General features: G+C 38.1%; 1 protein-coding gene across 4 annotated transcripts in view; it reads right to left on the reverse strand.

Moving 5' to 3' along the window:
• Positions 1–6,358: 6,358 nt before the first annotated feature.
• Positions 6,359–14,572, reverse strand: part of SPIN1 (spindlin 1) — a 63,312-nt gene continuing 55,098 nt past the window's right edge. For all 4 annotated transcript variants that reach the window (XM_038123606.1, XM_038123603.1, XM_038123604.1 and 1 more), the window contains 3 exons: positions 13,919–14,172; positions 12,757–12,990; positions 6,359–10,118 (listed from right to left, as the gene is read on the reverse strand). In XM_038123606.1, coding sequence (XP_037979534.1) covers positions 9,919–10,118; positions 12,757–12,990; positions 13,919–14,172 — 688 coding nt within the window. In that variant the 3' untranslated portion in view covers positions 6,359–9,918. The remainder of the gene's footprint in view (positions 10,119–12,756; positions 12,991–13,918; positions 14,173–14,572) is intronic.

Raw genomic sequence — 14,572 nt, forward strand, 5'->3', positions numbered from 1 at the left:
CGCACACTTTTTCACTTTTTCCCACTGCTTCAGTGTAGGTCCATTCCATGGGCTGCAGTCCTTCAGGAACAGATTGCAGCAGTATTGGGTCCTCATTGGGCTGTAGTTTCTGCCAGAAAAAACTGCCCCAGTGCAGGTTCCTTTCCACAGAGGCCACGGGTACTGCCTGGAGCCAGCTTCAGGACAGACTTTCCACAGACTGCAGCTTCCTTCAGGGCATCTCCACCTGCTGCAGCACCAGGTCCCCAGTGACTACAGAGTGGATCTCTGCTCTTCAGTGGTACTCCATGGGCTGTGGGGGCACAGCTGCCTCACCATGGATTGGGCCACATGCTTGTCAGAAACTGAAATGTTATAGTTTATGACTTAAACATCTTCACGAAGGACTTTTGCCTGTTATGGCAAAACTGCATTACAGAAGCTGCAGAGAAGACCCCCACACCCTGAATGGGGTCTTGACTGAGGCCCTACACCGCTCACTGATGAAGATAAATAAAGTAACAACTCGGGGCTGGGGGAGAAGAGTAAATTCACAGAGCACAAGCTCTACACCTCCGGAGGGGGGCAGCCCCAGGGCATTCAGCTGCCAGGCCTGCACAGGCCTCGCACAAAGGTGGGGAGAGGCTTTGGGGTGCGGGGAAAAGGCCTCTGGTGAGAGGCAGTGACCGCCCATCCCGGCTGTGCAGAGGGCTCAGCTGAGGGGCCCCTTCGCCCCGGAGAAGCTGCGGCCACACGAAGGACCCGGGGGTGCCGTGGCCTGCCACAGGATCCCCCGAGGGGTCCCAGACCCCGCTCCAGGGCACGGCAGCACGGTGCGACAGACCCGCAGTGCTGCAAGGGACGGTGCCAAACTGGGTCCCTGCAAGGGAGGCACCTGGGCCTTCCCACCTGCCCACAGGTACATCCATCCACGGGATTCCATACATTTCAGTGTGGCGTGGTGGCACGGCAGCCTCAGGGGAGCCTCACCTAAGCCATCACTCTTTCCCTGTTGCCCCAAGCTTTTTCCCTCCCTCCCTTCCTCCCTCCCTCCCTCCCTTCCTTCCTTCCGCCACTTCCTTCCTTCCACCACTGCCTTCCTGCCTTCATGCCTTCCGCCATTTCCTTCCGCCACTTCCTTCCTTCTGCCATTTCCTTCCTTCCTTCCTTTTTACTATTAAATAAATTTTTATTGGACCAACATCTAACCTCATTTGGTTTTAATCACGTTTTTGGGTGTATTTCCAATTTTCAAAGTTCTTTCCATTTTATACACAGATACTTAACTTTCTGTGCTCTTCTGGGTTTAAACCTGATTGCAACAGAGCTCCAGGAGAACTGGAATTCTGCTCCAATGACTGGAGCACCTTCTTCCCCTTCTTTTGCCCTGACCTTAGTGTCAGCAGGGCTGTTGCTCTCACATAATGTCACCTTTCTCTCACAGCTGTCTTGCAGCATTTTGTACCCTTTCTCTAACATGCTTTCCAGAAGCAGCACTAATAGCCTGGCTAATGTGATCAGCAGTGTCCTGTAGTGGGGCTGTTCAGGCTGGCTGTGTCCTACACAAGGGCAGCATCAGCTGTTTTCTCACAAAGGCCACCCCTACAACTTCTCTACTGTCAACACTGGACAGGTACACCCAATATCCCTATTTTAAATTCTTGCATTCCAGCAACTTCATCCCAAAACTTCTTCTATGGTTTAAACAATTCAGAAGAGGAAGAGGAATTACTTGAACACAATCATCTTCATATTCAAGAAATTGTTAAGGGTGCTAACTCTGACAAAATGGCTGCTCCAGGCATACTTCTGAGCTGAACCACAGGAACAGATCACTGTGAACAGGACATGGTGAAGATGCAGAAAGTTGGGTCCAGGATGCAAAGACCTCAGTGCTGTTTATGTCACCTGCCACTAGAAGGCTAGGTCTGTTTTTTACATAAACAGTATTAAAAGTATTAAAGCCTCAAAGCAGAAATCTTTCATGTTCACAGTAAAACCACATTTAATCCTGCATCTCCAAGTGGCTCTGACAGAAATTCTTCCTGTGAGATGGCCCTGGATCTTTAATAGAAGTAACAGAGTCAGACAGGACTTCCCCAGTACCAGAGCATCAAGACAGAGTTTATGTTGTTAATCCCATTGCAAAGAGAGCACTAGAGCATGGGTCAGGACCAATTTTAATCTGGTCCAGTCAAGAAAGGATTACTGCTTCAGAACTAAGTATTTATGCCCTTACAGCTCTAGTCAAAAGACCAGTAAAAAGCAGCTTCATTTGCTGCCATATCTTGCAGGAGCCTCCTACCTCAGTGCCATTCCAAAGGCAGTTCAGGATTTCAGTCACTTGGACAGGTCACTTTTCACTCCATAGCACAATTTTCTCTGGTGCTTACTCTGCACCTTTACTCTGCCACTCAAGAGTACTGACTAATCCCAGCTTAAAAAACCAAAAAACCAAAACAAACTTTGAAATTGCATTTGTTATTTCCAAAATGTTTTTAGTCATATAATTGGGTAGTTTACAGAAAAGCAGATCTCTGAAGAATTCAAATTTCTGCCTCTGGCAGCACAGTGTATGCTTCATTTTTTTATTAATTGACTCAGAAGGACACAGGAATCAGCAACTCTTATCTTTGCAATCTTGAACCTATATTGAGTGCAAAAAAATGATTGTACTCTACAGAGGAGTATCTCAAAACACAGCATGAAATGCACAGGCTTTCTGCAGTAAGGTTTTTAGCACTCTTCAGATATTTTCTTCCTTCCACATACAAGTGCATTCTTTAAAAATCTGAAGCAATTCAGATCTCCATTTCATGCTTTTGTATTATCTGGAGGAGTATGACTAGATAGTATCAATTTAGCAGTAATTTTAGGTAGTTGTAGTTTTGTCATCTACTAGAGAGGTATTCGTTGAACTTTTAAAAATTCAGAATTTTGGAGAACATATGGTGTTAATTTGGGCCATTTACCTGCATAATTTGATTATATTTTAAATATGACAGTTTTCATGTGTTAAACCAAATCTGTGGAAGGCAAAATGCTAAGAATCTTCTCATATGTACACTGCTAGTCTTGTAATATCAAGTTAAAGGCTAGGACAATGTTTGGATTTACAGCATTAGAAAGCACTACCTATTGTAGTTAATCATCATTTTCTTTTCTTCTCAGTAAAATTTAACACAATGCATTTCTCATATATTATGAGCATCTTCTTGTTAAATCTTCCTGCCAGTTTTTTTAGAATAAAATCTTAATCTTAGTTCTGAATCAGTAGATGATGGATCCTTATATTGTTTGGATTTTTTCCCCCTAACATCAGAAGTTCTGAATCAGAGTGGTCAGGTTTTCTGCCTCACTTCAGAAAACTGCACTTTAACTACGTTTCTACCTTTTTAATTTTTGGCTATGAGCTACTAAGTAGACAACACACTGAGCTGCACTAATAGTAACAGAAGAGGATTTTGTATCAGGCAGAATGACATCCTTTTAAGGCATAACCTGAATTAAATGAAACATGCTGGAGAATAGTGAGGATTCCCAGCAAAACAGAGTTCCAAATTTCCACAATGAAATGTGTGGCATCCTATCGAAAAGTTACTTGTAAAAACTGCTGTTGCCATTCTTTCAACACTTTAAGCACAACATTTTAATCACTTTATCTTCTCTAGTGCTTCTGCTGTTAGTGCTGATGTATTTTGTTCTTACAACTTAAAAGGTTAATGTTTTGTAATTCATTAAATTAATGGAACTTTAAGTTAGACATCTGCCTCTGTAAGCTAAAAATAGTGAGGAGTTAGTGAACAGTGTGCAAAATCAAACAAATTAGTGACAGTTTTTATCCAGTGGTAAAGGTCTTTATGAAGATAATTTAATCAGTCATCCCCCCCGTCCATTTCAAAGCTGAATATATCAGCTATGTGTAGCTAGTTAGTGCCCCACAACTAAAATGCATCAGCCCAAAACTCAGATGAGTGCTGCCCTGACACTGAACAATCTTCCATAAAATAAAAGAGAAAAATAAGACCACACTCTCTCAGGGGCTGTTTACAAGGATTCACTTTGATCAACAAGAATGTATGTTTAAAGTAGTGTAAAGTTGTGTTGAATTTTTTTTAATTAAAAAAAATTGCCTCTCATCTGTTATATCTGGGTGGAATATCCTCAGGAAGTAAAAAGATTATGCAAATCAAAGTAAATGCGAAGATGTCCATGTTCATTACTAAAGTCAGCATTGAACAGATTGGTTTATAGACCTGAGGGACAATGACATTAAAATACTAAAAAAGGGCCTGTAAAAGTCAGACTCCATTAAATATAAATAAATTCAAGGATTAATTGCATGGGGGTGGGTGGAACCAGTGTCAAAACTTAGAGGTATTTAAACTGTGAGGTTGCAAGACCATTTACACAAGTTACGTACAACTGAAGTTAGGCAAATCATAACTGATTTCAGAAGAAAAATGTGCAGAGATCTGTAATGAACATCTATGTAGAATAGGGAAGTGTTGACACCATGTCACACTGCTGAGACCTCAGCTGCTTCCTCTTATGTACACACAGGTGTACATTGTGCCTATGCAGCTCTGCACTTTATTTGGAAATCAGGAAACTCACAAGGCAGCGGGAAGAGCACAGCTTAAAAAAAATGCTCAGTAGCCTGATAACTTCCCCAGGCTGTAAATCCTGAAATGAAATAAAATGGTAAGGCACTGACACTGGCAAAGAGGTTAAGTAATATAACATGCTAATGCAGGAACTTACTGAAAGAAAAATGAGTCAGATTGAAAATAATGCTTAGAAGTTTGTAAAATAGTAAAAATCTTTTATTATCTAATGCTTGAGGATGAAAGAACATACTTCTAATTTCCTTTGCCTATTTTTACTTCTTCTTTTGTGCTCTAATGATCTTAAATTGCAGCAGCCCAATGTCCTCCAAAATATCCTTACTGAACTTTATCCTTTCCAGAAAGCAGTTGAGTCCCATGAAGTCATCAACGGCTCCACTGCTTACAGCATGAATATAAAAAAAAAAAAAAAAATTATGTCAAAATAAGTAACTCACTGAGCAAAGAGCAGCATTTTTTTTCACCCTGAAAAATATAATCTGTTCATGTTGACAAGGAGGAACTTCACAGATGTGAAAATACAGAACACAGCATTAAAGTAATAGCTCTGAGTAGGGCCCCTATCACCCTCTTAAATCTGAGGGACATTGTTCTCTACACAGCCCTGCCATTTAAGATGCTTGTAAGTGAGCTTGTAAGTAACCAGCTCTCAGGAGCAAGTTCATTACTGCAGTGATAGACAACAAAAATATTTTTGCTTTTATAAGCCTTCTCTTTTTTCTCTATACATGGGGAAGATGCCACAAACTGAGGGTGGTTTATTAGGGGTAATACAGAACAGGTTCAGGCATTAGTCACTGTGTTACTGTATCTGTTGGCAACTATAATTTAACAGACTGGTCAGAGATAAACACCTGCTTTTTGCAGGTGAAAAGACTTTTTGCAGCAAAGTCTTAGACTGTCCTTAATCACAGATGTACACAATATAAATCTTCACTGGGAGCAGTGCCAGAGGCAACAGGATACAATAAACTGGATGATGAACTAAGGGAAAAGGCTAGGGTATGCATGCTGGCATTCTCCATATTCTTGAGTATATGACTAAAAGAGCTTGGTGCCAAAAACATGTTTTAGAATCACAGAAACATTTAGGTTGGAAGAGACCCTTTAGACCATTGAGTCCAACTGTTAACCTAACACTACGAAGTCCACCACTATACCACATCCTTTAGGTGCCATGCACCATTTATTATCAGAAAAGAGGCAGTAATAAAGAAAATCTGTTCAACATGGAAAGCCTGCCTAAGTAATTAAACCACATAAAGTCTTCAAAACAACTTAGAAGACTTTAGAAAATCCACAACATGGTGATGTTATCTTCCTTCCTCATCACCTCCAATTTGCATCAACTTTGTTTTTTATCACCAGTAAAATACACTTAATTAAATTTTAGATTGTTTTAATTCAAAGCAAATTAATGTATCATCAAAACACTGCCAAATGCTTCCGCAGTTCCCCACTGCCAAGATATTTTGTATGCTCTGGAAACAGAGACTGCTTCACAGACCTGCACAGCCCCTGGGGCGGGCGGAATTTTGTGTGCTAAGTTAAATACAATTTAACAGCATGCTTTTCCTTAGGCAAGTTCCATCTCGCAAGCAAATGTATTTCATTGGGCAAGTATTATACCAACATATATGGCTCACCATTAAAATAATAAATCCTTTCAATCAGAAAAATGAAGAAACTGCTTCTTCATAATCTGAAATCACATCTCTGAGTTTTGCTTGTGAGAACAAAGTTTACAGGCATAAGTTGCACATAAAGGGTTTATTTTAAATGTTTTAAGGATAGAGTTACATCATAATTATAAAAATTACTTACAGAATTAAGTAACAATTTAAAGTGTTTATACTTCTAAATGCAGAGAACAGGGAACTGTCTACATTGTTCAAAATAAAATAAAAATAAAGAAACCAAGCTCTAAAGATGAATTCATTACCTAATTTAAAAATGTGAACACGAAGACCTCTGAACTATACACATACCAAGAACCATCCAAATTGCACTAATGATGTAAAATACAAAAAGCACAGCATTTTCAAGGAACCAGAAACTGTTTTTACCATAATTCTTTTCCCTGACGCAACTAGACAATTCTCTCTGAAGACAAAGCCCCTATGTTTAAACAATCCTTTTAAAGAATGCTTCTACCTATTCCAACAAAAAGGGTTTTCCCCATCTCTACTCCAACATAGTTTAGGATTTGGCACTCAAAAGAAAGAAGAAGAATGTAGTGTTCTGCTATTCAACTGAAATTTTATTTTTTTCTTCAACAGAATACATGGTCCCTTCAAATGCTGTATGACACATACAACTGGAAAATTACCTTCCGTTGGCACTATGCTCGTCTCACCGGTGCATTTAATCCTACTAACAACCATTAAAACAGCACAATAAGCAAATTCACAAAAAACTGAACACAAAATAAAAACAGAACAAAACAAAAACCTAAACATTTTAACATGCAACTTTAGTTTGTTACATTGAATGTTCTAACCCTCTAAGCATGCAAAAAAGGATGGTCTGCATTTAAGTTGGTTTTTTTTTTTTTTCCCTTTTAAGTTTTACATGGCAGCCTGACATCACACACACGCACACACACAATATACAACAATACTACAGCAGGTAAATGTGAAAGGTGAATAACTTTTATACAAAGATCCATGGCTTGTGCCATCACAAGCCCTATGTGATTTTGGAAAGTAATGTTGAACCCCTATAACAAGGAACCAACATTTAGTTACCAGGGTAACGCAAGCACTGCATGCAGATCTGAAACATGAGCCTAAAACAAAGCCCAAAGCAGATGGGCAGGGAGTGGAATTAGTCTCAAGCCTCAAAACTGTGGTTTAAGCTATCAAAAAAAAACCAAACCTAAAAAAACCAAAACAAAACAAAAAAATCCCCAAAAAAACCCCAAGTGAAAATATCCACGCAACAGACAAACGGGGACATCCAAAAACGACAGTGAAATTTACAGTTTGTAGATTATACTCTAATTGTCAGAATACATAGTGTATTCAATAGGCTTGCAGAAAACCCACAAATGCAAGCCTAATGCTAAAAGTGTTCCAGTAGACCTAAACCTCAGATATTTTAAAACAAACCTCTTATTCTTCAGATATATAGCCCCAAGCTCAGTGTACTAGGTAATCCATGTATCTCTTGTGTAATTAATACACTCATTCCTGTGCCACAAATATCGACTTGGGCTCATGGAGCCAGGCTCAGCTTTGAGATTTACATGCAGGACTCTTAAGAGTCAATAGAAAACACAACAGATCTGCAGGATGTAAACACTGTGTTGCAAATCTGCTCACTTTGTTCAAACACAAGAAACATTTACGACTCAGGTACTTACTGCATAAGGACTGCATGGAGAAGCTATTCACTGAAAGACAATAGCCTGCCTTTGGTTGCCCATGATGAAATACTGGACATAATGCAATATAGTAGCAATGGACAAAGAATTAAGGTATCATATTTATACGGAGAGTATTTATTACCATTCAACAGCATAATGAGGCACAAGCCTTAAGGCTAAAATATGAAATCAGGCAAAAAAATGGACAGAAAGGGGCTTAAACCACTGAGTCTTCAATATCAGGAATACCCACAACAGAGGTCAGCTGCACCTCTGTCCTCTGATTAACAGCTCCTGCATTCTTCCACTAATGGCACACAGCTGGATATCAGGGTATTTGTTCCTTCCATCAACAGTGTTAACTGTCTTCACGTTCTGTACTTCTGTGAAGCAGTTCTTTGAAACTTGCAGAGCTCTGCCTTATTGTAACATGACAACCTTGTTGCTGTGCTGCATTGTTGTTCCAATTCCATTATTTTTAAAAGCTGCCACACCTAAGGAAACCCTAATTTTCATTTACAACTATCTTGCAAGATTATAACCATAAAAAGATTTTGCAGTTGTGGGCTGCTATATACATCCACAATCCAATGCAGATGACTGAACCACTGAGACTGCCTTATAGCTTCCATTAGATAGTACACCACTGGCATGCAGAACTCTAGTGTTCGTAGAATGAAATTAATGTTATCAGCATACCTCAAAGCAAGTACAATGTACACCACAAAAGGCAACAACAGGTTTAAACTGTAGATTTGTCCAGACACTCCTTAAGTGGAAAAGCCAGAAAAAGAATAAACCGGGAAGATGCCTTCTTGAACCAAAATTATTAAAAACAAACCAAAACAAAGGAATGCAACAGACTGAGCAGAAGGCAACAAATGCTTCTCTTTCTTTAAAGTTACATCTTCACTGTAAAAGGACACCCCCTCCCACTCCCCTGGTGTGAGATTGTATTTACCATGTAAAATATTAACTACTGTTAGGCTTCTAAGTCCACACACAAACATTCAGGTTGCTAGGTTTTGATTTTAAATGAGAGACTACTGATGCCAATGCGTAGTCTAAAATCTTCTGAAGTAGCATATATACTGTTAGAGTTGTGGCACCAAGCACTTGGGTTTTGCCAAGAAGTGTGTATAACAAACAAAGGAAGAAGTACAACATTTAGGATTGAAGGCAGCCTTGTTGCATGTATTTTACTGGTTCCTACAACTTGTAAATATGGGCCATTAACCTGCATATTCTAATTAAGTGGTTATACAGATTAAATGTAATTTTATAGTTTAAAGCCTTTTCACTGAAAGGTGCGTAATCCAAACATTTGATATCCTACTGCCCTGTGACTAGTAAAAAATGCACAAGCATTTCCACACACTGCAAGTTCTTAAAAAAGCTAAATTTGAAATAAAGTGTAGAAACACAGCAGATTGATGTTACTTGGGTTAGGCACTCCTTGATACTGCACAAACTGTTCAAACCTTTCAGAAAAGTCACCTCTGTCCCAACCGTGAAGACAAGGACTGCCAGTATGCAAGAAATTAAATTTAATGTTACAAAAGAAGGCGTATCAAAATATCAAACTACACTTGCATGTGGCAGTTGAACAAGTGAGTGCAAGACTGAAGAAAAAGTCAAAATCTATGAAAAAATTTAGATTAATGATTACAATACTAGATCAACTTTACACAGCTTGAATTTGCAGCTGTTCTTTGCTTTTAACTCCCTCCTGCCCAAACATACTGACTTCCTTCAAGAAAAGGAGTTCCCTTACACAAAATGTGTCATGTTTGTATTACTCAGAACAAAACAGTTTTGCTGGCAGAGATTGTGGGTTCGCAGGGACATTTAAGCTTTCGTTAAACTGGAAAGCAGTCAAGTCTTTGTGTCTACAAATTTTACATTTAATAGTTCCACAAATTTGGCAAAAGTTCATGATGACGTCTAGGATGTCTTCACCAAATCGTAGACATAAATATGGAAATCATCATCAAACTTGATGAAATAGACAGATGGTTTGGCTTCAACTTGATGAATGACCATGCCAGTCCTTTTCGAGCCATCTTCTTTGGCATATTCCACTTGTTTGCCTACCAGGCTGTCCACAACTTCACCTGGTTCCCGTTCTGCAGGCGGTGAATCATCTGTAACATAAACCCAGTATGTTTTAGTAGACATTAATAAAATTTTGCGCTATGGAAGACAACTGCATAGTCATCTTTAAAACTCATACAAAACAATATAAAGTTGTGAACAGATCACTGAATTTCATTCAGACATGGCATTTAACAACTGCCATGCTTGTAGAAAGTAGTTGCAGAAAAAATTTTCAAGCAATACTGTCTTCAGTTTTATTAAGACAAAAATAGCACTTTGGTAAGAGAAGTAAATCTTTGACAGGAAGGGGTATGCACAAGTTGCAGAAAATGGCTGCAGACAGCTGAATTTAAGCCAAGAGCAGAAAAAGGCATTGGACCTACTTAGCAGAAAGGTACCCTAACTTAACTTACCTTTTCCCACACACATTATTCAAAGGTTCAATGCATGCATTTGACTACAACAGAAGCATCTCTTCTGAAATGGTAGTAAGTGTCAACACCTTATTAAAAGGGACTTTTGACTCCATATTTGAGTAATTTTGGTAAAGTCTGACTGTATTATTTTCCTCTCTGTCAAAACCTAACCAGACAATCCCTATGCTAAATCTGGATTATGAAAGGTGTGATTTGTAACATGCCAAGTGATTGGATACAAGCCAATCACAGCACATGATAAAGGGTAAAAAGTACTGTATGGAGAACTGGAAACTAACCACATCTTCTTTCTCAACTCCTCTTCTTTGATTCCTAGCTCAGATAAACTTGTAGCTTGTATTCCACTGGAAAGCCTTCTAAAGCAATTGTAATATCTGATGTGGCTTTTATTCTGGAAATCATAAGCTTTTAAATTAATAACTTAGTTACCAGTTTGTATTAAGAATCCCTTACAGATTCTACCCATTTTATTTTGAGTTTTGAGAGCTGTGAAAGAACTCTCAAAGGAGAAAAGAAAACCAAACAGGGAATGAATAAACTGGCTTGCATCTGCACTTAGAAATTCTTGCAAACAGAAGTTTCTTTTTTGTGTTTCAGTTCCTCTATAAATGCATTGTCACACGTAGTTACTACCCTCTTAGTATGAGTTTTATATGAACAGTCTTTCTTGGCAAAGATGCAAGTTCAACTCCTACATTTTCACTTAGAAGTATAGGCCAAGTTTTAGTATCAGATCCAGCAATATATTTTCCCCTTACAAAAAGAAAAAAAGGTTAAAACAAATTATCTATTATTTGGTCTCCTCCCATATGCAGAACCCTATATCTGATACTGGACAGTACCCTAGAAATTTTATTTATAATATTATGGCAAATTCCACCAAATTTACAGAAGAATTCGCAGATATTCCAAAATCTGATTTTGAATAATACTATTCCAAAATACTAACATCCAACTCCTGACTCAAGGACATGATTTAAAATATCTGGAAAGCATTCACATTCAGGAAAGGAAGCAAATACTTAGAAGTGTTTAGAAAATCAGTAAGCAATAATCTTTTGGCGAGCACAGAGGGTAAAGTGCACTAAAAGCAATTAAGATTTAAATGGAAAGAAAGCATATAAGCTTTCCCTACTCTCAAGGTGGAAGAAAGCAAAGCAGACTTAAAATACATGCCGAGTCCATTCTGATGGAACAAGTTATTTTAACATTCAAGTCTGAAAGAGCTTGCTTTATTTCTTTAAGAAGAGGAAGGTCACTTTTTTCCATTAACATCTATGGTTCTTTCTTTAAAGCGTCAGAGCCAGAGGAGTGGGTAGTCTAACAAAGAGATTATGCAAATAAGTGCCACTTTTTTATTCTGCCAGTAGATCATTACCAGTGGTGCATCTGAAAGAAGATGATCTCAAACGCAACAAATTACTAATTGGATAACTGTAGTGGTTGACTACATAGCTTTGCATATCTATTCGTTACAATTAATTTTCTTTAAATCCCAGATGGCTTCTGTCAGAAAGGGTTTTGTTACACAAAAGAAGTAAACCCAAAGTATTCTTTATAATCTCTTTGAACTGACTATCTAAATCTCTAGAATAACACTGATTCTGTGAAAAGCCTTCTAAACTAATAGAAGTCCTAAAAAAGACTACTTCATCCAAAATGAGAGGAAAAATACTAAGAGGAAATCTTTTTCTAACTAGCACTACAAAATGTGACAGAATATTAATTTTCAAAAAATAAGTACTTCTTTTCCACAAGCAACTACTCAAGAAGTTTTTCACACTGAAGACACAGAGCTCGGTGAAATTGTTCTTACTATATCAATTTGACCCAAAATATTCATTCCCACAAGAACTGCTTCAAAGACACAAATCAAGAGCCAACTCCACACGACATGACACTTCTATAAGAAAACAGCAGCGGAAGACTTCCAGATGTCAATTTCCACTAAAAAACCAAAACGTCAAGTCTTTCATGGTAGTACACCCATATTTTCAGCAGAGCTAAGATTATTTATGAAAAAGTATTACCCTGCATATGTCCCTGCTAAGAAAAGTTAAATATTTCAGCAGTTAACAGAGATGTTCTTTCCTGTACTACCACATTTGTTAGCTGTGATACTTCAAAAAAAATTAAATGGAATATCAAATATGATGCTTGTTTGTCAGCTCTCTTGACCATAAATAAACCACAGCTAAATGTTTAATACAAAAAGCTGCCAAAAGAAAACAGTAACTGGCCTACTTACTTGAATCAGGCATAATGCGAAGGTCACCTTCTTTATAATCATCTAAGAGCTGGTACATGTACAAGACAGGATCTTTCTCATAGGTAATATAAAACCATGTGTTCATAATAGGAGCTCGAGCCAAAACCATCCCCCTCCATTCATCTTTTGAGCCATCCTCTGTCTCAAACATATGTTCCACGGCTTTACCAATCATTGTGTCTGCCAAGTGGGCATCACTAATTCGAGAAGAAGCTGAAATGACAGCATTTCAGAAATTCATTCAAAAGCACAGATATGGATCTTTGTAAAAATAATCTTTATGCTGATTAATGCACAAATCTGATTGGCAGTTAGTAAATTCATACACAAAACAAATAGTGTCCATTCCACAGAGTTTAGTGCTGCAGAACTAAGAACTTCAGAATGTTGTTAAAATAACAATGAATTACAGTACTCCCTGTGATTAAACAATCACAATGTAAGCTAACAAGAGATCAATCGAGCAGCAAAGACTCTAACTAGACACTGGACAGGGAGAGACAGAAACAAAAGACCTATCTCACGGCAGTTCTACAATGTTATTAATTCAACTTTGGGGTTTAGTTCCTCATAATGCCACCCTACAGATTGTAACCAATTCCTTCACCGTTAGAAGAAGCAATAGCTTTTTCTATTTACAAACTAGCAGATATCAAACTTGGTGGATTGAAAAACCTGCAGTTTAACAATCCAAGTGCTAATTCTGAAAAACAAAAAGCATTATTACTCATCAGGTAATTTTCTTAGAAAATGTCTTCCAGCCATTATTACAAGTACATGGCAGCAGTACAAGAAAAATTGTAACCTTATTACTGTTAGACACACAAAATAAACAACACAGTCTAGATGGCTTAGAGCTGAAATTTTAACAGAAATATCAATGTTAATCAGAATGTACTGCATAATCCTTAAAGACAGAAGACAGCAACTGCACTCACTAGCATCATCAAAATTTGGTGGAATAGAAAAGAAATCAAAGCATTTAGAGTACCTGCCATGAGACTAAAATGAAATTGACCAGTAACATTTAAGTGGTCATGGGTTATCCTGGGGGAAGTTTGGAGGGATTAGTGGAAAACATTTGGTGATAAATGTCAGCCAATATGTACATTTATCTAGGAGAAAAACCCCAAACACTTACCAACTCTGTCTGGAAGAACTTCAAGCGCTGAAACTCTTTCATCTTTGTGAAGTTCTAGTCCATACACACAATCAAATCCATCATACTTTATGAGATAGAGTGAGGGATTTACAGGAACTTGATCAAGAACTGTGCCCTTCCACTGTGTTACAGGTCCACTTCCTTCTTTCCATCCGTGCTGTATCCTGCAGCCTACAATATTTCTTCGTGGCTGAGAAATAGGTTTGCTTGGTCCCACATTGTTTCTATGTTTTCTGTACACAGATACAAACATTAATATTAAACAAGTACATACATATTCTACTTCAGAAAATAGCTGTATGCTTTTACATGACAATATATCTTACAGCTTAGCACACCTTATTCAAATTAGGTCATAAGGCTTATCACACTTTATTGGAAAAAAACCACCATACTTAAAAGTAGTGACACATTTTTGAGAAGCTGTATAACTTCAGTTTCCTAGCAGTAAATTCTAAATGTAGTTTGCTTAAGCCAAAATAACTATTCTATCCTTTGCTACACTGAATGTCAAAAGTGAAACTCACCTGATCAAATCTCAAAGCACAAGGTTAGCTGGCAGTATTACAACTTACCACCTTGTTACTCTCTGCAGAACAGTAAACAACTCCTTACCAGAAGGAAGAAATCAGT

The sequence above is a fragment of the Motacilla alba genome, chromosome Z (assembly GCF_015832195.1).
Source record: "Motacilla alba alba isolate MOTALB_02 chromosome Z, Motacilla_alba_V1.0_pri, whole genome shotgun sequence".
NCBI classification, from domain to species: Eukaryota; Metazoa; Chordata; class Aves; order Passeriformes; family Motacillidae; genus Motacilla; species Motacilla alba.